Genomic DNA, 24239 nt, shown 5'->3' with positions numbered 1-24239 from the left:
ACAAGGCACACTCTCAAAGGAGCAAAGCAGCAGCAACAATGCCAGCAAACAGACAAGTTTAATTTTCTGAAATCTGAACTGTGGGGTAGCCTCCCACGATTTTATTATTTTATAATATGGCCCAGGGCCCAATCCTATTACAAATATGAATTATTCCCCTGCTAAAATCGTGGAAGGGGTGGGACACTTTAATTAAAAGCTAAAACTTAAAAGATTCCCTATCTACCAGTAGGAAATAAAAAACCTAACAACCAATAGGATTAATTCACTTAAATTGAACCATGGTCTGAACCGGTTCAATTTAAGTTTACAATTAAACTGAAAAAAACTATGGGAAATAACTAAAGCTGAAATAAACTAAGTATGAAAATATACTAAGGCTCCAAACACTAGGCTCTAATCTTAGGGCTGCTGCTTCTTGCGGATGCTTGGATCTGCATCACACCTTCCCACCCATGTATAGCCTTGCATCTTCATCGATTTTGATTTCGATCCCACCTTATACTAAGGCTCCAAACACTAGGCCCTAATCTTAGGGCTGCTGCTTCTTGCGGATGCTTGGATCTGCATCACACCTTCCCACCCATGTATAGCCTTGCATCTTCATCGATTTTGATTTCGATCCCACCTTTGTACCTGTTAATTAATGTAAGAAAAGAAGAAGAAAAAACTGAGAAATCGAGAGAGAAAGGAAGAGAGACGATGTGCAGAATAGGGAGTCACAGTTCTGTCGTGATCTCCCTCTTTTCTTCATTATATAATAGTCACAAGGGCAAAACCGGGAAATAACTTAAAAATAAAATAAAGAAAGCTTCCTAAACTATCCTCCTCACTACTCTCATCTCGGTATTAGCGCTAGGCACTAATACCGAGTCATACATTCTCGCTAACACTCCCCCTCAAGCTGGAGCATAGATGTTGATCATGCCCAGCTTGTTACAAATGTATTCCACTCTAACACTCCCCAAAGACTTTGTAAATATATCAGCAAGTTCTCTTGTACGAACATGACAATGAGAAATAAGTCCCTGTTGCTGCTTTTCTTGAACAAAACGACAATCCACCTCAATGTGTTTCGTTCTTTCATGAAACACCGAATTTGAAGCTATATGGACAGCAGCTTGGTTATCACACCACAGTTGCATTGGAGACTCATCAATAAATCCAAGCTCAGCCAATAATTGTTTCACCCACATTAGTTCACAGGTAGCATGCGCCATGGCCCTATACTCTGACTCTGCACTGGAACGAGCAACTGCTGTCTTTTTCTTGCTCTTCCTAGAGAGCAGATTTCCTCCAACAAATGTACAATAACCTGTGGTTGACGTCCTGCCAATCGGAGACCCTACCCAATCAGCATTTGAAAAACCCTCTATCCGTCCATGGCCATGATCACTATAGAGAAGACCACGTCCATGAGCCTTTTTTAGATATCGCAAGATACGCACAATTGCCTCCCAATGAGATGTTCGAGGAGCAAACAAAAATTTGCTCACAACACTAACAGAAAAGGCAATGTCAGGCCGAGTCACTGTTAGATAATTCAATTTGCCAACTGACCTTTGACATTTCTTAGGATCACCCAAAACATCACCATCATCAGCCATAAGCTTTACATTGGGATCCATAGGAGTATCTAAAAGTTTAGAACCCAACATCCTTGTCTCTAAAAGAAGATCCAGAACATACTTGCGCTGCGAAAGTGAAATCCCTTTCTTTGATTGAGCCACCTCCACACCCAAGAAATACTTCAACTTTCCTAGATCTTTGGTCTGAAACTGCTGCTGCAAATATACCTTCAAATTCTCAATGCCAGAAATATCATCTCCTGTAATAACTATATCACCAACATAAACAACAAGGAATATCTTTCCTGCATTAGATCGGCAGAAAAATACAGAATGATCACTACCACACCGTGTCAGCCCAAACTCTAACACAACTTTCAATGAACCGGCCAAACCAAGCCTGAGGGGACTGTTTTGGTCCATACAATGACTTCTCGAGTTTACAAACCAAACTAGATTCCCCCAAAGCAACAAACCTAGGAGGTTACTCCATATAAACCTCTTCATGCAAATTCCCATGCAAAAATGCATTCTTAACATCTAGCTGATACAAAGGCCAATGATAAGTAGCAGCAAGGGAAATCAAAATACGGACAAAAGTAAGCTTCACCACAAGAGAAAAAGTATCCAGGTAATCTACACCATATACCTGGGCATAGCCTTTTGCCACAAGACGTGCCTTCAAACGAGCCAAGGACCCATCAGGGTTCACTTTCACCACATACACCCAACGACAACCAATTGCAGATTTACCTGAGGGTAAGGGAACAAGATCCCAAGTCTGATTCTCTTCCAACGCCAACAAGTCCTCGTTCATAGCAGCCCTCCAACCAGGATGAGATAATGCCTCTGCAACAGACTTAGGAATAGGATGATTCTCAACAGTATTTGAACATGAATGGAAGGTGGAAGACAGACCAGCGTAGGACACAAAGTTAGAAATGGGGGTGTTGGGTACAACTCCAAACCCCCTTGCGATGAGCAATAGGAATATCAAGATCAGAAGGAGGTTCCAAAGGAGAAGTAGTACCTATTGTAGGATCTGTTAGCAAAGAAGTAGACGGAGCAAAAGCCGCGGGAACGGGGGAAGCCCATATTTTCTGTAGTGACGTTGAATCACAATAGGTGGAGGTGCCGGTGATGAGGCAGCCTGCGGAACATGGTTAACAATAGATTGAACAATGGAAACAGGAAGATCATCATCCAACTCAGATACAGTAAAAGATGAACCATCATAAGGGGTGAATTCAAAGAAGGAAACATCAGCAGTAACAAAATATTTTTGTAACTCAAAAGAATAACATCGATAACCCTTTTGGGTGCAAGAATAACCAACAAACATACACTAGAGAGCTTTAGGATCCAACTTGGAAACACCAAGACAATGATCACGAATAAAACAAACACTATCAAATAAAACAAACAATGGCATAGAAGGAAACAACAAAGAAAAGGGAATACCACCACGTAAAACAAAGGAAGGCATGCGATTAATGAGGTAACATGAGGTTAAAACAACATCTGCTCAAAAGGATTTAGTCTCTTTCATCTCAAATAAAAGAGAACGAGTAACTTCCCTTAAATGCCTATTCTTCCTCTTGGCCACACCATTTTGTTGTGGGGTGTAAGCACAAGAGGATTGATGAATAATACCTTGTTGAACCATAAATTCAGAAAAAGGGGCAGGAAAATACTCCTTACCATTATCACTACGAAGAATACGCAAAGGAGTCTGAAATTGATTATTTACCTCATTCACAAAAGCACAAAAGATAGAAAATAACTTAGAACGATCTTTCATTAAATAAAGCCAAGTAACCCTGGAATAGTCATCAACAAAGGTTACAAAGTAACGAAAACCCAACTTAGAAATGATAGGACACGAACCCCATACATCTGAATGAATTAAAGAAAAAGGTTGGTCAGACCGTTGACTCTAGGAGGATAACTCACACGATTAAGTTTCCCAAACTGACAAGACTCACAATTTAAACTAGAAAGTGACAAAAAACGTCTATCAAGAAGCTTCAAACTCTCCAACAAAGGATGACCCAAACGACAATGAATCTAGTGGGGAGACGCCACACTAGTACACGCCATAGATGAAGTGTCCTCAAGTATATAAAGCCCCCCGACTCACGACCTCTACCAAGCATCTTCGTCGTTGTAAGATCCTGAAAGACCCAAGAATCAGAAAAAAAAAAAGGCTACAAAACAATATAGGTTTTGGTAAACCGATTAATAGATAAAAGATTGAAAGGGAAATTAGGCAAAAAGAGAACTGAAGTCAAAGACAAAGAAGATGTAACATGAGTAGTACTAGTACTAGTCACTTTAGCTAAGGAACCATCAACTAAAGTAACACTAGATGAAGACTTTTGAAAAGAGGAAAGTATACCTGAAACACCAGTCATGTGATTCGAAGCCCCTGAATCAATGATCCAGGGACGAGAGGTAGCAGTCGAAATACATGTAGTGCCATTACCTGTCTCGACAAAGGTGGCGGTTGGAGGCTAGGCTGATTGAGAAATCTGGAACTGGGTAAAACGGGCATACTCCTCATCAGACATCTTCACGGTCTTACCCTCAGGCTGTGGAGATATAGAAACAGTAGACTCAATAGTAATAGCAGAATTGGCAAACTGTTGGTGAGATGGTTTGTCATGAACTTTCCAACAAAAACGTTGGATATGTCCTGGACAACCACAATGGTGACATGTCTTCACCAAACCCGAACCATCAGAAGTACCTTGAGTACCCAAAGTAGGCAGTTTGCTAGGACCAGTGATGCAGGACCAATCACTAGGAAGAAGAAGAATCCATGATATGGTTGCTGCTGTGTTTTTCGTTGGAGCCTTTTTTTCAGTACTTTAGTTATGGGTATAATGGTCATTTGACCTTTTTAATTAGCTATTGTTTTATTTCCCCCCTCCACGATTTCTAAAGGAGGATTTTTTTTTTTAAATCAGATTATAAGATCTGATCATCTTGTAATTAGGACTCAGAGCTAGGACTACAACTCCTACTCTGAATAGGACTGATTGGCTGATTGATGGATCAACCCCTATTATCAATACAACAATTCGTGGGAGGCTCCCCCACAGTTCATTATTAAAATTTTATGCTTCTTAGCCTTGCTGCTATTGCTGCTGCTCCTTGTGAGTGTATATCCTTGTGGATCTCAAGTTGGTACAGGGTGGGTGGACTCCTGTGACTCCTTGCATCGTGAAGATCGGGAGGTCTCTTCAAGATATCAAAGCTGCTACCATTGTTTCTGCAATTCAGTAAGTTTGAACCTGCAATTTGTTTTTAAACCTTCTTCTACCCAACCATTCCCCTTTCATTAGACCTAATTCACACCCCCCCTTCCATCCATCAAACCCTAATCTCCATTAAACCTGCAACTCCTACCTTAACTAGGACTCCCTCATAACTACAGATCTGACCATCAATTTTGAACCACACTCCCAGCACACAACCCCCACACTTCTCCCTACACTCGATCCTAAACCCAGCCCATAATTCCCACTCTATCCCCTCCATTCCTCCACTCCATTAAACCCAAAACCTGCAACTCTATTCTGTCCAGAATTGCAGAATTTTAAAACCTTCCCGAACCCTATTATTTATATGCCACAAAAGCACCCTAGACCTGCAAATTAAAACCCCATAAACCCCATTGCCATTGTCCAACCCTAACCCTAGTTTTGCCCTAAATTAGTAAACCCTAACCCAATCGGCCAGCCCTTGTGTGTGTCCTCATTACCCTGGCTCCTAGTGGGACTACTCCTACCTAGAACTACATTAAGTGGTATCAGAGCCATGGCTGAACATGGCATCCTTGCTGTGGACCCCACACAGCCCCCCACTCGATTCCCTTGCTACAATTATGACTATGTTACAGAAAATTTCAACAGAACAGCAAGCTCTTGCTGATCGAATGTTGGTAATGGAACAAAGGCAAGCTGTGCCTCTTGTAAGCAACCCTCTATATGTAGAGGAGGACAGATTACAAGTTCACTCTGAGGTACATGGAAATCTGGGAAGGGATGAACATCATAGAGATCATCTCAGATGTCACAGGGACCACAAAGATCATTCCAGACATGACAGAGATTACAAGGATCGACGTAGACCTGACAAAGATGACTACAGAGAGGATAGGGACAGAACTAGAGAAGACCCTCGAAGACCTAATTTTGAGGAATACATGAGATCCTACTTCAGTGGAGAGGAAGCTACTAATAAGAACTACGATATGCAGAAGGTCAAACTTGAGTTGGAGTATAATGGGCATGGTGATCCTCAGGTGTTCTATGGCTGGCTTGCTGCCCTGGATGATTATTTTGACTGGTATGACTTGCCTGAAGATCGAAAGATGAGACTGGCACATACCAAGTTGATTGGCCCTGCCCGAGAATGGTGGCGAAAGACAAAGAGAGACATGGACCGCGAAGGTAATGCACCTACTAATTGGGAGGACATGAGGTATGACCTGAAGGAGAAATATTTGGCCAAACATTACAGAGCTCAGATGCAAGATCAACTCAACTCCCTACGGCAAGGAACTATGACTGTATCCGAGTATATGTAGAAGTTCGATTCTCTTTCTTTTCGTACTGATACCCGAGAAAGTGCTACTCAGATGTTGTCTCGATTTTGGCTGGGATTGAGATCAGATGTTATTAGGGCTATTGGAGTTGTTGATGTTCTAGATATCAAGGACTACTTTGAGAAAGCCTTGAAGGCTGAAGACCTATTGAAGACCAATAGAAGGTTTGGCTCCACTGCTGTCGACACCAGGAAATCTTTTTCAGCATCTAGACCAACTAATGGTTACAATAGAGGTAACAACATCACTGCTTGTTCTACATGGACAGCCTACTCTACTGGCAGCTCTTCTCGTGTAGACAATAAGGGCAAAGCCCCAATGACCAACAGTGACCCACACACATGCTATCACTGCAATGAAAAGGGGCATTATGCTAAGGATTGCCCATAAAAGCATAGGCCGATTCATGTAGCTGAGAGGGAAGAAGAAAACCCGGATGATATTGATGAACAGGGTATTTATGCATTACCCCCCTGTTGATGATGATGATGGGACTGCTTACTTTGATGACCTGAGTGATGAATTTGAAGATACCCGAGGTATTCATGTGGTGGCACGTATATTGAGTGCTGAAACTAAGGGTAAAGATTGGCGACGTAGTTGCATCTTCTATACTCGCATGCAAGCGGGAGAATGCATTGCCCAGATAATTGTTGATAGTGGCAGCTGTGTTAATGTTGTTTCTGAAGACATTGTGAAGAAGGCAAACCTGAAGTTTGAAAAACGACCAATGCCATACAAAGTCTCCTTACTGAATGGAAATAAACTAGATGTGAACAAGAGATGCTATGTTCCCTTACAGGCACAACATTACTCAGAGGAGATTTGGTGTGACATCATCCCGATGAGAATGACTGATGTTCTATTGGGAAGACCATGGCTATACGACAACGATGTTGCTCTCCTTGGAAGAAAAAACCAGGGTGTGTTTCAACATAAAGGAAAGCAGATTACTTGGTACCCCCTTAATTTGCCTGAAGAGATACGTAAACGCCATACCATGCGCACCAATCAGAAGGGAATAGAATCTGGAGATCACTTGGTAGCAGTCCCACAAAGAGAGTTTGAACAAACCAGCCATGATTCAGGCTTGGTTCTTGCCGTGGTGACTCAGGAGGCTGCTGCCCAATCAGAAGTGCAGCTTACACAGCCCATCAAGGATTTATTACAGGATTTCTCAGATGTGGTGCCAGAAAAACTGCCCAACGAGCTGCCCCCACTGAGAGACATTCAACATGCCATCGATTTGGTACCTGGTGCCATGTTACCAAATCTGCCCACCTACAGGATGAGTCCTACAGAGCATGAAGAGCTTACTACACAAGTTGGAGAGCTGCTCCAAAAGGGGTTCATTGAAGAAAGCCTAAGTCCTTGTGCTCCTTGTGAGTGTATATCCTTGTGGATCTCAAGGTGGTATAGGGTGGGTGGACTCCTGCGACTCCTTGCATCGTGAAGATCGGGAGGTCTCTTCAAGATATCAAGCTGCTGCCATTGTTTCTGCAATTCAGTAAGTTTGAACCTGCACTTTGTTTTTAAACCTTCTTCTACCCAACCATTCCCCTTTCATTAGACCTAAGTCACACCCCCCCTTCTATCCATCGAACCCTAATCTCCATTAAACCTGCAACTCCTACCTTAATTAGGACTCCCTCATAAGTCATAACTACAGATCTGACCATCAATTTCGACCACACTTCCAGCACACAACCCCTACACTTCTCCCTACACTCGATCCTAAACCCAGCCCATAATTCCCACTCTATCCCCTCCATTCCTCCACTACATTAAACCCAAAACCTGCAACTCTATTCTGTCCAGAATTGCAGAATTTTAAAACCTTCCCGAACCCTATTATTTATATGCCACAAAAGCACCCTAGACCTGCATAATAAAACCCCATATACCCCATTGCCATTGTCCAACCCTAACCCTAGTTTTGCCCTAAATTAGTAAACCATAACCCAATCGGCCAGCCCTTGTGTGTGACCTCATTACCCTGGCTCCTAGTGGAACTACTCCTACCTAGGATTACATTAACCAGCCCCATTACCACCACCACTACCAGCCCCACCATTGGGCCCACGGTTGGGTGGAAAAGAGGCCAATGCCGAAGTGTCAATAGCAGTCGTGCTTTCACGAGAGACACGTAGAACTCTGGAAAAAGTTTCAAACAATGTGGCTACCTTGTTACCACCAAGAATTTGGGAATGGACTGTATCAAACTCCTTCCCAAGTCCTCCTAAAAATCCCATGACAGCAAGCTGCTCCCGCTGACTTTGCATTTGTTCCACATTAGAAGTAATAGGAAGTAAGGAATTTAGCTCCCCATACATCCTCTTAAAATCAGCAAAATATTGGATCAAAGGGCGACCCTTTCTATCAGCCCTATAGAACTCTTGGGACCAGTCATAAATGCGAGAAAGATTGTTTTGTCCTAAAATACAAAACATTAAGATACTCCCACAGTTCCTTAACCGTATCAATATGTGTCACCAAATCGACAATTTGGTGCGCATTTGTCCCAAGATTTGAGCATCAATTGTATCCCATAATGGATCATCAGCAGGTTTAAGACTAAACAGGTGATCCTGCTGATCACGTCCCGTCAATACCAACTTAACAATTTTCTTCCATTGTTGAAAGTTGGTGATCCCCTCCAATTTCTTTTCAGTGATATGATTGGAGGAGGAAGAGAAAACCTCGGTCATCACAGCCTTCGAATTATCACCCATAGTTCACAGCCCAATAGATGGAATGAAATTGCAACAAAAAAAAAAAGGTGTGAAAAATATGCTGAAAAGTCAATCTTCAAAACCCTGCCAAAAAATCGATTTGACAGAAACCGTGACAAAATCGATCTCAAGAAAAAAGGTATTCTGCTACCACAGTATCTTCCAAAGAGGGACAGCATACTCCCAACAATTCCAATCAATAAAAAAAAAAAGGGTCCAACAAACCAATTCAAAATTGATTTCTCTCACCTTGAAAAATCGATTTCAAAACCTTGACACTGTTGCCGATTTTTGTTCTTCAACATCCAATGCAATCTTCACTCCATCAACCATCCACAAACATAAAAGGAGACCTAGTTCTTAATTTAAGACATGAATTAGCCTCTAAACAGCCTCAAAACACAGCATAGGGTGCTGCACCCCTTCAACCAGAAACTTGGTGAAGACGCAAGTCTTCGAATATGCAAGAACTCTTCAATTCCACTTGTAGGATTTAAGAAAGGGGAAGAAGAGAACCTCAAGAAGCTGTAACAGTGCCTATAGCTCTGATACCATGTTAATTAATGTGAGAAAAGAAGAAGAAAAACCCGAGAAATCGAGAGAGAAAGGAAGAGAGACGATGTGCAGAATTGGGAGTTACAGTTCTGTCGTGATCTCCCTCTTTCCTTCATTAAATAATAGTCACAAGGGCAAAACAGGGAAATAACTTAAAAATAAAAAAAAAGAAAGCTTCCTAAACTACCCTCTTCACTACTCTCATCTTGGTATTAGCGCTAGACACTAATACCGAGAGTCATACAATTCTCGCTAACAGTACCAAATGAGAAACATCAATCCTGCCTTGATTCCACTGTCCGATTCATGGAACCTTACAATCGTTCTGTATTTTAGGGAACAATAAACCCTAGATCGGCTCCAAAATCCAAATGCTTGTGATTTAGAGTTCGAAGCCCATGAGCGTGGTATGCATAGTTGTCAAGGCGGCGCCTTGGTCGACTTGGGCGCCTAGTTGGTGTCACCTTAAACTTTGGCCCTCTCCACCGCCTTGGGTCGCCTAACCGCCGTGACAACTATGGCGGTATCTCTGAAGTCTGAATTTGCTTCCATTTGTGATTTCCGTTATGAGGCTTCTTCATGCGTCCATCCTTGGAGGATGAAGGACACTAGGGCTGCAAGTCTGGCCCTGTCGGCCCGAACCCGCCCTGAGCCCAAACAGGGCCTGGGCTAAGATTTCTGACCCTGAGGACGGGTTAGGGCCAGAAATTGCTGGCCCTGAGTCAGGGTCGGGTCGGGTCAGGGTTGAGACCTCGGGTCAGCCCGACCCTGATTTTGGCCCTGAAGAAATTTCTTTATTTATTGAAAAATAAAAGGTATTATATGTATATCAAGTACTTAGTGCACTTGGCAGTTTGAATTGTGTAAAATCCAGTAGGTACCAAAAGGTCTTGGGTTCAAGCCTCCTCTCTCTCATCCTTTGTCTTGTAATTTTAATTTAATTATTGCAGGGCCAGGGCCAATCAGGGCGGGCTTGGGCTGCTCTTGGCCCGTTAGGGTCAAGGTATTTAGGCCCTAAATCAGGGTCAGGGCGGGCCTGGCCCCAGCTAAGGGCACTTAGGGTTGGGCTAGGGTTTTAAAAAGCCCGGCCCAACCCAACCCTGTTGCAGCCCTAAAGGACACTGTTGAAGGAGGCCAAGGCTTCTGAGACTGCCTCACTAGTGTCTCAAACAATGACACAGGAAAGGAGGAGAGAAGTGACAAGACTCGCCGATTTTCCCGTGACTTGGTTAAAATAATTGAGTCTCTATTGACACGAACAATATTTGACCGAGTTTGGTTATTTTTTACCGTAACCGAGTCACCGTGAATCTTAACCAGGTTTTGTATTTATTTGACTTGGGTGACTCGCCTGTGTCAAAACCTGGTTTTCCAATTATGGTGCTGATTCAAGATGTCTTCCTGGATACAGAGCATAAACACGGAAGGAGGAGATGCATTTGTGTATTTGATGAGATTCTGATACACTGTGTGCTAAAGATATACTCATCTGCTGTTAAATCTGTCATTAAAACTGGTCTAATTCCCAACAGTCCAATTCAAGAGAAATTTAATCTCTGTATAGTAAATGGTTAACTAAGATTATTTCTTTTATAACATGGTCTTAACTCCCCCTCTTTTCTCCCTTATCTATGTGCTGTTTCTGTTGGCCTAACTATTTATTTGTACCTCAACATCGAGGAAGGTGGAACATTTTTGTTGAAGAAGCCATACATAAGCTATGGTTGTCTGGTATTTGGACCATACATTTGTAGTTTAGAGTCCCCTTTGGCTGATCAACAATCAAATTTCAGAAATTGAACTTCCTTGGCATATAAATTGAGACCCTAATTGAATTTGATGGACCATGAGTTGAGCACATCTACATGAACTATATCTATAAATGATAACAGTGTTCTGACAGCAGAGGGTTGGCATGGCTTGTGAACTTGTCATGAAAATACCCCTATCCCATTTTCCCCTCACAACTATTTATCTGTGAAGTACTTGTTCGATTTTGAGTTTAAACTTCTAAGTTCTAACCACACATTTGAACCATTAGTGACACACATATAGGATCTACATGGATTATATTTGTGTTTGAACCTTGACTACTGGCAATTAAACACCAAACCACTATAGTCCAGCTTAGGTTTTGGTAAACATGATGTTATTTAATATATAGATCTAAATATTTGCAGGTTGTTTGCTTTTAAAGCAAAATTGTTAGGAGCCAGCAGTTGGCACATGCGTCTACCCAGTGACCTGCCAGCTGGTACTTGAAATAAATGGGTAAATGGACCAGGTTTCAGACTGCTAGAAAATATGATATTTGCTTCCTTGTGAAATGTGCATGTATGTATCCAAGGTTAAAATTTTCAAATATCGGTGGGATTTCAACCCTCTACTGAAACCGAAATATTTTAGTAAATTTTTGGAAAATTTCACATGTAAGTTTCGTTAGTCATTTCATTTCGACCCTTGTAAAAACCGAAATATTTCGCTGAAATTTCGATGTGCAAACAATTTGGATTTTTCTGTTACAGATTTTGATTTATCAAAAAACTAATATTCTGTCAATGTAGATTCTGCAGATCTTTTAGTGCTTCTTGTGCATTTATTTTACTTGGTGAATTTCAGAAAATTCTTATTAGCAGGGTCTTTCTGTTGACACATTAGCATACTTTTCACAATAAATTTTCCCCTCCCATGGTCCCAGGCTATTCATTACAAATCTTAACCATTTGTCTTTCTGCAGGTCTCTCGAGTTTCTGATGTAGTATCTGTAGGCCAACAGCTTTCACTAATGTGCATTGGGCAGGATGTACGGGGTAATATCAAACTCTCTCTTAAAGCAACTGTACCTCGTCCTGGATCCATGAAGAATCCGGCTGAAGGATGTTTTAATTCTATGAAACAACCATGTAATGATTGTGCATCTGTCGAGGATGTGTCTAACTGCCAAGAAAATCCTTACTCCAACCTGGAAGAATTTTCAATCAGCAAAGATGACAGTGGTGAAACTTCTTTCACTTCTTCACAACCATCAATCCTTATTCGAAGTGTTGCCGAGTGTGATGAAGAGGATAGAACTACATGTTTTGGTCAGAAAGATGCAAAGAAAAATGGGAATAAATCTTCTAAACCATTTCCATCTCGTAGAAATGGAGAAGGCCACAATTTGCCTTTGTCTAGTATTGACCTCTCATCACATAAAAATGTTATTGATTCACAGTCTATCACACAACAACAGAGAGAAAATGAGTTTGGTTCAATTGTTGGAAGAAAAGATGAAAGTGAGGATGGGTACAAGTCTGCACATACACCTGCAGAAGAGGCTATGAATGTTAAAAATGTTAAAAATGCTGTAGGTGCAGCTGGTATTAATGCAAAAACATTGAAGATTGGAGACCAATTGACTGCCAAGGTTTACCAGATACGTACACATGGGTTAGTCCTCGAGTTGGGTGGTGGACTTCGTGGGATGTATCGATTTGAGGTATGCAACAACGTCTTGACTTTTTTTTGTTCAGATCTCCTTATTTCTGGTACCTACTGTTAATCAGTCTCACCATGCCAATATTGAAGTATTTTCCCCCATGAGGGTTTCTCTTTGACTTGTCAATTTGTCATTTAAGAAAAATCTTACTGGAGGTTTATTTATCCCTTCATATTTTTCACTTGAAATACTACATTGCAGCTATTTGGTTTCTGTGACAGTATACCAAACCTGTAAACCAGCACCTACAATAGAAAGAGAAGAAGACAATACCATGGAGGAAAGGAGAAGAGTGCGCTAGAACCTTGATAGATCAGAATAGTTTCTATTGTTGTCTACCCCCCTTCTTAGATTATATTAAGTAATCTACTTTTAGTAGGAAAACCTACTAAGAGTCTTAGTCTAATTATTACCAAAGTCTAATTACAATAAAGGTAAATAACTAAAAGCAAATTCAACCTCAACAGTATCCCATTATCCCACTAGATACGTTATACTCCCCCTCATGGTACACTTTCATACTCCCCCTCAAGCTGGAGTGTATATATTTCCCATACCCAGCATGGAACAACCACTAAGAAACGTAGGCCTGAACAAGACCTTAGTAAACATATCGCCAAGTTGATCGCCTGAGTTGACAAATGGAGTAGACATCAGTTTTTGTATAACAACATTTCTCACAAAATGAGAGTCAACCTCAATATGCTTAGTCCTCTAATGGAAAACTGGATTATTGACAATATAAATTGCAACTTGATTAACTCAATGCATCTCCATAGGTTTAGAAACTGAGAATCCCAACTCTTGAATGAGAGATTTCGGCCACATTATTTCAGCTGTTGTTTATGCCATAGCCTTGTATTCAGCCTTTGCACTCGATCGAGCCACTATAGTTTGTTTCTTACTTGTCCAAGTAACTAGATTTCCACTAACAAACATATACTACACAGTAGTACATCTACGATCACCATCAGCACCAGCCCAGTCAGCATTAGAGTAACCCATAATATCAGTATGACCATAACACCGATAAACAAAACTTTTCCTAGGGTCACATTTAAGATACCTTAAAACTCAAAATGCGACAAGTGGCATCCCAATGGGCTTGTTTAGGAGTTTCCATGAACTGACTGATAACACCCACACCAAATGTAATATCAGGTCGAGTAACGGTTAGATAAATAATTTTTCCAACAAATCGCCTATATTGATGTTTATCCACAAATTCTGTCATCATGGGCTCCAAGCTTCAGATGAGGATCCATAGTAGTATCCACTTGCTTAGAGCCCAACATCCCAGTCTTAGATAGAAGATTAAGTACATACTTCCTCTAAGACAGATTGACTCCCTTTGTACTACGAACAACTTCAATACCCAAGAAATATTTTAGCATTCCCAATCTCAGTAGAGTCATTACTAGAAATAATAATATCATCCTCATACACAACCAGAATAACCACCTTGGACCCACATCAGTGAACTAATATAGAATGATTAAAGAAGCACTGCGTGAACCCATAACCACCAATTACCTTGCAAAATTTGTCAAACCAAGCATGAGGGGATTGTTTCAACCTATAAATAGCTTTGTGAAGACAGCAAACATTTGATGCATTCTCCCTCTGAGCAACATACCCAGGAGGTGCTCCATATACACCTCCTTCTCAATATCACGATAAAGAAAAGCATTTTTTGATATCAAGTTGAAACAGAGGCTAGTCAAGATTAGCAATCAATGATATCAGAACACAAACAATATTAAGAGGAACCACTAGAGGGAAGTTCTCAAAATAGTCGATGTCATACGTTTGAGTATATCCTTTGGCAACCAAGCTAGCTTTCAATTGCTCAACAAAACCATCTAGTAGATACTTAATAGTGTACACCCAATGACACTGCACAAGTTCCTTCCCCGTGGATAAGTCAGTAAGAGACCATGTCTTACGATCTAATAAGGCCTCTATTTCTATGGTGTTTTTCCAACCTGGATGCAACAATGCTTCCTGGTACTTAGCAGGCATAGACACAATAGATAAAGACAAAGCAAAATTATGGAGTACAGGTGGAAGATTAAAAATTGAAGCAAATTTAAAAATAAAATAGGCAATATAAGATTTTTGGGTACAAGTTCAAATACCTTTACGAAGTGCGACTGGCAAGTCAGTGGATGTAGGATCCCTAGGCAAAGGTTTTGATGAAGTAGAGGGTGGTATCGGAGGATCAGCCAGAACCATTGAAGTCGGCTAGGAACAACGCTTGAATACCTACAATTGCTTAGGTGGGGAAGTAGTAGTAGTGATGGTGGAGTCAATAAGAGGAATGGGTATAGGAATAGGTGGAGGATTAAGAAGATTAGTATCCAATTTGTGATTCTCAACAAAAATCTATGGTGCAGACTCTATAAGAAAGGCTGCTTGCCAAGATTGAATTTGTTAGAGAATAGGGGCAGGAATGATAAGGTTGGTGATGGTGATGACGAAGATGGATGATGATGGAGATGGATAGATATGTATGTGGCAACTAGAGATCCACTAGTGCCCTGGCTCGTGGAGATCCCACCTTGGATGTAATTTGCTGAGTCCACCTCAGATCCATAGGATATAGCCTTTCAAAGAAAATTTTCTTTTTCTTTTTGACAAATTCTGGCTGCTGAAACAGCGAGAGGAGACTAAGCATCCTCTTGAGATACATGCATTTGACATGAAGAGACTGTTGGAATTCCCAAGCTAGATGGAATTCCCACACCTAGAAAACAAAAATCAATGCATAGCAAATAAAACATAGACCTAGAAACTAAAATCAAGAAACAGAAAAATGTTCCCAAGATATAGGAACTACAAACAAGAATAATTAAAGAAAACATTAAAACTGCCTAGGAACATGAAAAGACACTTAACTAATAACACTTAATGCTGCCTAGGAATTTAAAAAGACAAGGACTAAATAAAGTTGAACCCATATTGGCCCTTACAAAAATATCCCATGCAGGCTTGGCCTGGCCAAACCACGCAAGGTCTGGGCTTGGTCTGGTTCTCCTGGGCTGCAGGCTTAGTTAGGGGGCCAAGGAGGCCTGGGCTTGGGCCTAAGTTGGTACTTTGTGGGGTGCTTGACTGGGCCTGGGCTGGGCTTGGCAGTAGCTGCCAATGACCCTGCAACAACTCTCGCCTTCTTAAAAGAAACTCGTCCACGAGTTTCAGTAAGCTCAAGAAGGACAAGCATGTGGTTCTCACTCAGCCTGGGCTTGCATCTTTTACACATCCAATCTTCTGGCAGAGTGTCAACAAAAGTCGGGTGCTTACAATAAATATGCTCTACTCCCTGGTTGCACTTGCTACAAAGAAAAATCAATTCGTTCCATGCTTTACTTCCACAACTGTCACAAACATTTATTGGGACTATGTCATCACTCTCAGGTTCAGCCTGTGAAAGGTGTAGGACAACATTGACAGGCAACTCAAGGGGAAGACCAATCACCGAGGCAGATTCGATGACTTGTTGAGCTTCGGCCTCACAAGTTTGGCTGATTTCCTCAACCATTGTCTGGACATTCTCACCTTCGGATGACTCTTCTTCAGTTGTTTCTGCGGTGGATACATGAGGACTAGTTGTGTCCTGCTGCAGCGGTGCAAAAGATAGTGGCATCATGTTGAGTGAGATGCCTTGGTTTTGTTCCAAGCAAACCAATCTAGTTTCCAAATGGCTGACCGATTCAAGCACGTCGTTCAGCTGTTGCTGAAGTTGCCGTTGTTCTATGGCTAGTAGTCGAGTTGACATGGTTTGCATGGATTCGAGAACTTGCTTCAAGGTAGCAGAAATTTCTTAAAGTGATTGGGGGTTATTTTCGTGCCTAGACATAGCTCTGTTACCAATTTGGTGCAGACCCTATAAGAAAGGCTGCTTGCCAAGATCGAATTTGGAAGAGAATAGGGGCAGGAATGATGAAGGTTGGTGGTGGTGATGATGAGGATGGATGATGATGGAGATGGATAGATAGGTATGTGGCAATTAGAGATCCACTAGTACCCTGACTCTTGGAGATCCACCAATGTCACCACCAAAAAGATCATCTTTGGATGTAATTTGCTGAGTCCACAACCCACTTGAGATCCACAGGATATAGTCTTTCAATTTTCAAAGAAAGATTGATTTCTTCTTCTTTTTTCTGACAAATTCTGGCTGTTGAAACAGCCTCCACGATTTGGTATTTATGGGGGAAGCGGAGGCTAAGCATCCTCTTGAGATACATGCATTTGACATGAAGAGACTGTTGGACTTCCCAAGCTAGATGGAATTCCCACACCTAGAAAACAAAATCCAATGCATAGCAAATAAAACATAGACCTAGAAACTAATACCAAGAAATAGAAAAATGTTCCCAAGACATAGGAACTACAAACAAGAATAATTAAAGAAAACATTAAAACTGCCTAGGAACATGAAAAGACACCTAACGAAAAACACTTAATGCTGCCTAGGAATTTAAAAAGGCAAGAACTAAATAAAGTTAGGCCCACATTGGCCCTTACAAAAATATCCCATGCAGGCTAGGCCTGGCCAAACTATGCAAGGTCTGGGCTTGGTCTGGTTCTCCTGGGCTGCAGGCGTAGTCAGGGGGCCAAGGAGGCCTGGGCTTGGGCTGGGCTTGGCAGGGGCTGCCGATGGCCCTGCATCAATCTATTGTGTAGTTTCAAAAAAGGTAACATCAATACTGACAAGACGTATAATAGGATCATAACACCGATAGCCTTTTTCAATGCGAGTGTACCCAAGGAACGCACACTTGGTAGCACACGGAGATAATTTGTCAAGACCAGGGTGAAGGTTGTGAACAAAACATGTACAACCAAATACCCATGATGAAAAACCAAACAGAGATAATTTGGGAAAAACCATAGAAAAGGGAGATAAGTTGTCAAGGACAGCAGATGGCATGCAGTTACAGCAACATGATGCGTATGAAACATAAGAGATCGAGCAACTTCCAGCAAATGCCGGTTTTCCCTCTCAGCCACACCATATCATCCCATGACCATAACAAAATTTAGATATTTCTCGTTGAGCATACTCAAGAGCATTGCCAAAGCAACTTTATTGACACACCAAAATGAGTCTTTAATTTATTATAAATTGCTTAAAAATAGACAAATTTTGATTGATCCTTTAACAGATATAACCAAGTCATTCGAGAGTGATCATTAACAAAGGTAACAAAGTATAGAAAAACAAATTGACTATTGACACGACACGGACCCCAAACATTACAATGAACTAAAGAGGAACTCTGAGAGGCATCTTGAGAAGGGAAAGAGGTACCATGATGCTTTCCAAGCCCACACGCCTCATACACAAGTCACGAGATATGCTTGCAACTGAGAACCATACATTTGGAAAGATGTCCTAACTAGTAATGCCATTGAAGAACGGAAGACACACTAGAAGCAGTAGAAGCAAAGGAAGGAGCGACGCCGTCGAAGTAAATATAAACCATCTTTCTCACATCCTCCACCAATTGTCTTCCTTGTCTGGAGATCTTGAAAAAACACAAGTAGGATAAAATGTGACTGAACAATTAAGGGATTCAGTCAATTGACTAACAGAGATAAGGTTTAAGTAATTTGGGAACATGAAGGACAAGTTTCAACATTGAAAAAGAAGGTAAGGAAACACAACCAGAAGCAGATACCTGATTAGACGAGCCATCAACAAGTATAACTCTAAGGGTGATTGATTACTCTTTTGAAGTGAAGAGAATACATGTGACTTACCAGTCATATGAGAGGTGGGACTAGACTCAATGACCGATGATGAGGAAGAAGAGGCAAGAAGTGCCTATACCTAAATGAGTGACGGTAGCAGTGGATGTAGAGGCAAATGTCTTAATCTGTTGAATATGCTTAAGTAATTGATTGAGTTCATTGCATAACGGAGAAATGAAATGACTACCTCAAGAGTTAAAACCTGATTGGTGTCCGAGGATGATGCCATAGTTTAATGTTGATCAGATGTAATAGTAATAGCAGACAGTTGTTGAGCCCACTTAAGTTTACCATGCTTCGCCCAACATGTATCAACAGTGTGATTCATCTTACCACAATGAGTATATTGACGCATAACTTGATCTAGTGGCTGTTCTTTGCCTTGAACACCCCCATGGCCCAACCTCCCCTTGAATTGTGACCTCTTCCAGAAAAACTAGTACCACGGCCACGGCTACGACCCCCCACTATTTGAAGCAAGAGCTGAATTAACCTTAGATGAGGTCAAGTCAGATTTGGTGAAGGTGGGAGATACGATCATAGTTGTCACGTCGTCACGGCGATCCAAGTTGGTGGAGGGGTGTCATGTCGATATATCAACATGTCGCCTGCCATGGCGTTGTCATAGCGATCATATTGACCATGTTTTATTTTTTATTTTCTCTGTTTTTAATGTCATTTAGTATGCTATAATATATACCCTATAACATCAAAAATTAACATGAAAGTGTACTACTAATCTACTATGGTTTAATTCATGAAAGTGTAATATCCATTAGTGTATATGAAATCATGATTATCAAATAATTGATAGCAATAGTCTTGTTGATAATAAAGTTGAAAAATCATGAGAGTTGAGATATGATTCATATGAAAGTGACTACAAAAGTAACAAAACAAAAAAACAATTACAAGAACATAATTTATATTGAGTGAATAAAGCTAATAAACAACCCATCTAAATAAATAAAAAAATTTGTTGATGTGAATATGTGATTGTGTATTAATCAATAGTGTATTAGTGTTTTCTGTTTGATGTTTTTTTAATTTTTTTTATGTTAAAGGAAAAAACATTAAAATAAAAAATGGTTAAAAAAATTATTGTTAAAAAATTAAGTTTTATAATTTGAAACAACCATGTCGCCCGATATGGCCATATGTCGTGGTATGGCGTCCACGGCGGCGCCATGGCGTCGTCATGGAGGCCATATCGATCGATATTCTTACATCATCCATATCGGTGGTCGATATGCCCACTTCTCCAACGATATGACGCCATGGCACCGCCATGGCGTCGATATGGCGACGCCATGACAACTATGGATACGATACATTGGATTCGACAAAATACCCTATTCATGGATGTTTTTTTCTCGCCAGCTAGAATATGGCTTTTCACTAGTTGAAGGTCAGAGTCTAATTCAGATAAAAATTTAGCGACTAAGAATTCAGCACATTGAGATTTAAGGACTTCAATATCGGTATAGAGAAGTTGGTACACATTGAGTTCTTCCCATATTCCTCTCAAAGAACTATAGTAGTCACCAACGAAATTGCCATTCTGCTTAAAAGAGAAGAACTTTTCATCTAAGTCACATATCCTGGACATATTCTTATCCTGAGAATAATTTTCTTTGAGGTCATCCCAAGCACCCTTAGCTGTGGTATTAAACATCACATTGGCAGCTACAGAAGGCTCCATACTATTACACAGCCAACAAAGTATTGTGGCAGTCTCTGTTGTCCATTCTTGATACTCAGCAGAAATCGTACCAGGTGGTGGCTTAGCCAAATAGTTCATTTTCCTCTTAGCAGTGATATAAACTCTAACAGCCTGTGCCCAGAGTAAATAATTTGATTCACCATTGAGTTTAAGAAAAGTTATTTGGACATGGATAGAGTCCACGGGGGGGTTTTGAATCATCCATTAGAGAAGAAGAATACCAGATATAATCAACAAATAGACCAGCAGCCACTTACTAATAGACAGTCACAATTGAGATTAAATAGCAGTCAGCTGCAGCATCTCCAATAAAAAGCAAATTCGACCAGAACTAATAGGTAACAAAAAACTAGGATAACCTTTTTCTGATGGTTTTCAAATCTGGACAGATATATGAGACGACCCACTAAGCACACTACTACCACAATGTTGAACAAATCTGTTGAAGAAGATAAGAAGCAGCAGAAATATAATGGAATTCTGAAATCATAAACCCGAATTATGGGTGATTTCAGAAATCAGATTATCAAGGTGTCAGATTGACACCAAACCAGGGTCAAGTGGGCCTTTTAGATAGGCAAATAATCCCCAAAATATTAGACACAACTGATGGACAGATCTCTAATAATTTTAGATTTGATTCTGTCCACAAAAGTTAGAAAAACAGAGTACTGCAGGCTTCTTGGAGATATGTAAATACACCACATCTGAGATTTGGATCAGCCTCAAATAAGGAACGAAAGTCTTTACCAGAGGGGCTTATAAACCCCTTAAATATTAGGTCAGATCCTCTACAGGAGTAAATATTGCTACTGCCAAAACTGCCCAACAACAGGGCATACGCCAGATTTAAAATTAACCAGAAAATTGCAAATCATGTGAGCTGCAATTGGAGAACTATTGAGAGATGAAATCTGCAGGTATTGTGCTCAGATTCATGATGCTAATTGATGCTTTCACTCTCGATTCATGTTGTAGAAGATCCACGCAAGTTGCATGCAGAAGGTAGATGAAACCAGCAATATACCATAAAAAAACCCCTAGATTTTCATGTTTATCTCAACTAGAGTTCATAGAATGCACGGCAGCATAGGGTGCTGCAACCAACGAGAAAGCTCCTAAAAAGGTCTTTCAAAACAGAGAAGCAATGGTGGGTACTGATTTAGAGGAGCTCTGATACCATGTGACAGTATACCAAACCTGTAAACCAGCACCTACGAGAGAAAGAGAAAAAAGAAGACAATATGATGGAGGAAAGGAGAGAGTGAGTTAGAACCACAATAGATTCAGAATAGGTTCTATCGTGGTCTAGCCCTCTTCTTATACTATATTAAGTAATCTACCTCTTAGTAAGAAAACTACTAAGAGTCTAAATCTAATTACAACCCAAGTCTACTTACAATTAAAGTAAATAATTAAAAGCAAATTACAACTCAACATTATCTCGTTATTGCATGATACACTAAACTCCCCCTCACAATACACTTTCACAGTATTCACTGTTCTTCTCACTCGCCCAATAACATTTTTCATTTCTCTTAGTTTTAGGGCCTGATTGATGTCCAATCTCAGTTTCCCCCTTCTGGTATCCGTTCTATGGGTAGGATGGCCGGTAACCTATCCCCGTGGCTTGCTTTACAGGGTTGGCCATGAATAACCATCAATTTCTGAAACCTATCTGTGGAAATTCAGGGTTTGAACAGCATTACCTAATCAAGTATTGTGAGTTTAAGCAGCAAAGGCTGCTTTTAACCATCATTTGGATATTCCATAGAGGTCGCTGTAAATTTTTTATTAAACTCTGCAAGTATATTGTGGATATGATTCCTTATTTAGGGAAGTTTTGTATGTGTAAGGGAGAGGAGATGCATGTATTATCAGTATAGTGATACTAAGCTCCACTAAGTGCTTCCAAATTTTTCCTTATTTGGGTTGTATCGGATCATTTTTTTTTGCTATTCTACTCGTTTTGAAGCCATAATAGATACACAGTGTCCTTCCTCTCTACTTTTCAAGTCAGCTTCGGCCTTTTTGCTTGTCCTCCCACCATGTTGCGTTTAGGTACCAGTACCGTGATCCTGTTTGTCAGGGTTCGAAGTCTATTTTGTTAACTAATAAGTTCGGAAAATACAATTTAGTCTCAATAATATTCTAGATGAACTCTGTTGCAATCAGATTCTGTCTGTGGGCTTCATAATTGCATTTACAATTGTCTCGTTTCACCATACAGACTAATGGCAGGAGTGACTATGAGGTTGGTGATGAGTTGCGCGTTGAGTGCTCAAGTTTCTCTAGCAAAGGAATTCCTGTGATGTCTGTGTTGGAAGATTAGTAATGTGACATCGCCAATCACAGAGCGGTATTGGGTAGATGGCCATTTCTGGAAACTTGAAAGAAAATCAACAATCAGCAGAGGAAGATGCCAATTTTTTTGCATTCTAAGATCTGAGATTTTGCAGGACTTGGGCCAAGCTCAATATTGTTCATGGTCATAATTAAACCTGACAGGTAATGTAAATGAACAAAATCTTATTTGCCGGCTTTCTATTGGGGATGAGTTTTCTGATGGGGCAATTTCCAGTTCCACCACAGATGATATGACCGGGACCGGGCTTGGGTGGCACTGTTATTTTCAGTTCCTATTGAGGGTTCTGGGTGGGTTTGTTGAGATCGTCATGTGATTTCAATTCATTGTACATTTATTTTTTATAAGTTAAATCAATTACGGCTCATTTTGAATAGGTGTATATTGATGAGTACAATTTATTGATGCATATTGTGACTAGGTTTTTGTGGAGCTTCCAATGATTTATTTGTCTATGATGGCTGCTGTTTTCTCTATTTCATGTTCAAATATCCTTTAGATTCTATGAACGGTGGATAGAACAGCGGAGCGGATGAAGAGAAAAGAAAAGGATTTTATTGTATTGAAGAGGTGGTTTATTTATCAATGAACACTGCCTTTTCCTCTCCTTATTAGGAGAGTGTCCAAGGACCCTTCGAAACCTTGAATGTTTACCCCGGTCCGAACCGGATAGAAAATTCCTTACGGGATAACATCTAATTGAATCCCTTCTGAATGCCTGCCTCTCATGAATTCCCTCCCGGAGACGGGAGTATAATTTCCATGAGATTTTTTTTTTCAATGAGGGTAATAATGTTATTTCACACCTGTACTCGAAAAATGTGTCCCTTTCAAATTATTTTTGAAATTTCTTCTATACCTGTCTTAAATAACTTTGGAGAACAAGAGAATGGGCAATTAAAAGGTTTCAAGTTTTAAATACACTTCTAAAGGTGTCATTCAAACACTCGCCATATATATATATTGAAGGTTCTGCTTCAACCAGCTCACCAATAGGCCTCTGGAGACTCCCTAGACACCTTCCCCTCAACACTTTTGTAAGCTTAATTTTGATGCGTTGAAAGCAGGGGATAAAGGTTGAATAGGCTTTTTCAGTCGTTCCTTATGGTGATGGTAGCCTCTCCGTCTCTCTTCCCTTCCACGCCTTGCCCTTTGGCATTTACCTCCTCCCCCCCCCCCCCCCCTTTCTCTCTCTCCTTTTTTCTTCACATGAACCCAGGCTTCAATGGGTGTGCTATTCATAATTATGTGTTTAGTGTTGTGGTTAGCGTGCTAAATCCAACAGTGTAGCAGTTGCAAGAGCTTTAGAGAGCTTCATGGGAGAGGCTTCATGATTTGGAAAGGAACTCCATGGACTCTGTAGGAGTTTCAGGAGGAGCACAATATATGATTTGGAGCTAACTTTAAAAGAGTCATAGTAATCAGTCACTTGAGTGTGAAAACATCAAT

The 24239-nt window shown here is 40.6% G+C and overlaps 1 protein-coding gene across 1 annotated transcript in view; it reads left to right on the top strand.

The window, feature by feature from the left end:
* The window catches only part of LOC122638397 (polyribonucleotide nucleotidyltransferase 2, mitochondrial-like), a 75586-nt gene extending 52361 nt beyond the window's left edge, over nucleotides 1–23225 (top strand). Inside the window, exons 15-16 of the mRNA XM_043831342.1 lie at nucleotides 12205–12945; nucleotides 22656–23225. Coding sequence (XP_043687277.1) covers nucleotides 12205–12945; nucleotides 22656–22757 — 843 coding nt within the window. The 3' untranslated portion in view covers nucleotides 22758–23225. The remainder of the gene's footprint in view (nucleotides 1–12204; nucleotides 12946–22655) is intronic.
* Nucleotides 23226–24239: the final 1014 nt, after the last annotated feature.

The sequence above is a fragment of the Telopea speciosissima genome, chromosome 8 (genome assembly GCF_018873765.1).
Source record: "Telopea speciosissima isolate NSW1024214 ecotype Mountain lineage chromosome 8, Tspe_v1, whole genome shotgun sequence".
In the NCBI taxonomy this organism is placed as follows: domain Eukaryota; kingdom Viridiplantae; phylum Streptophyta; class Magnoliopsida; order Proteales; family Proteaceae; genus Telopea; species Telopea speciosissima.
The sequence above is the reverse complement of the archived record's forward strand: the minus strand, read 5'-3'. Positions and strand labels throughout refer to the sequence as shown.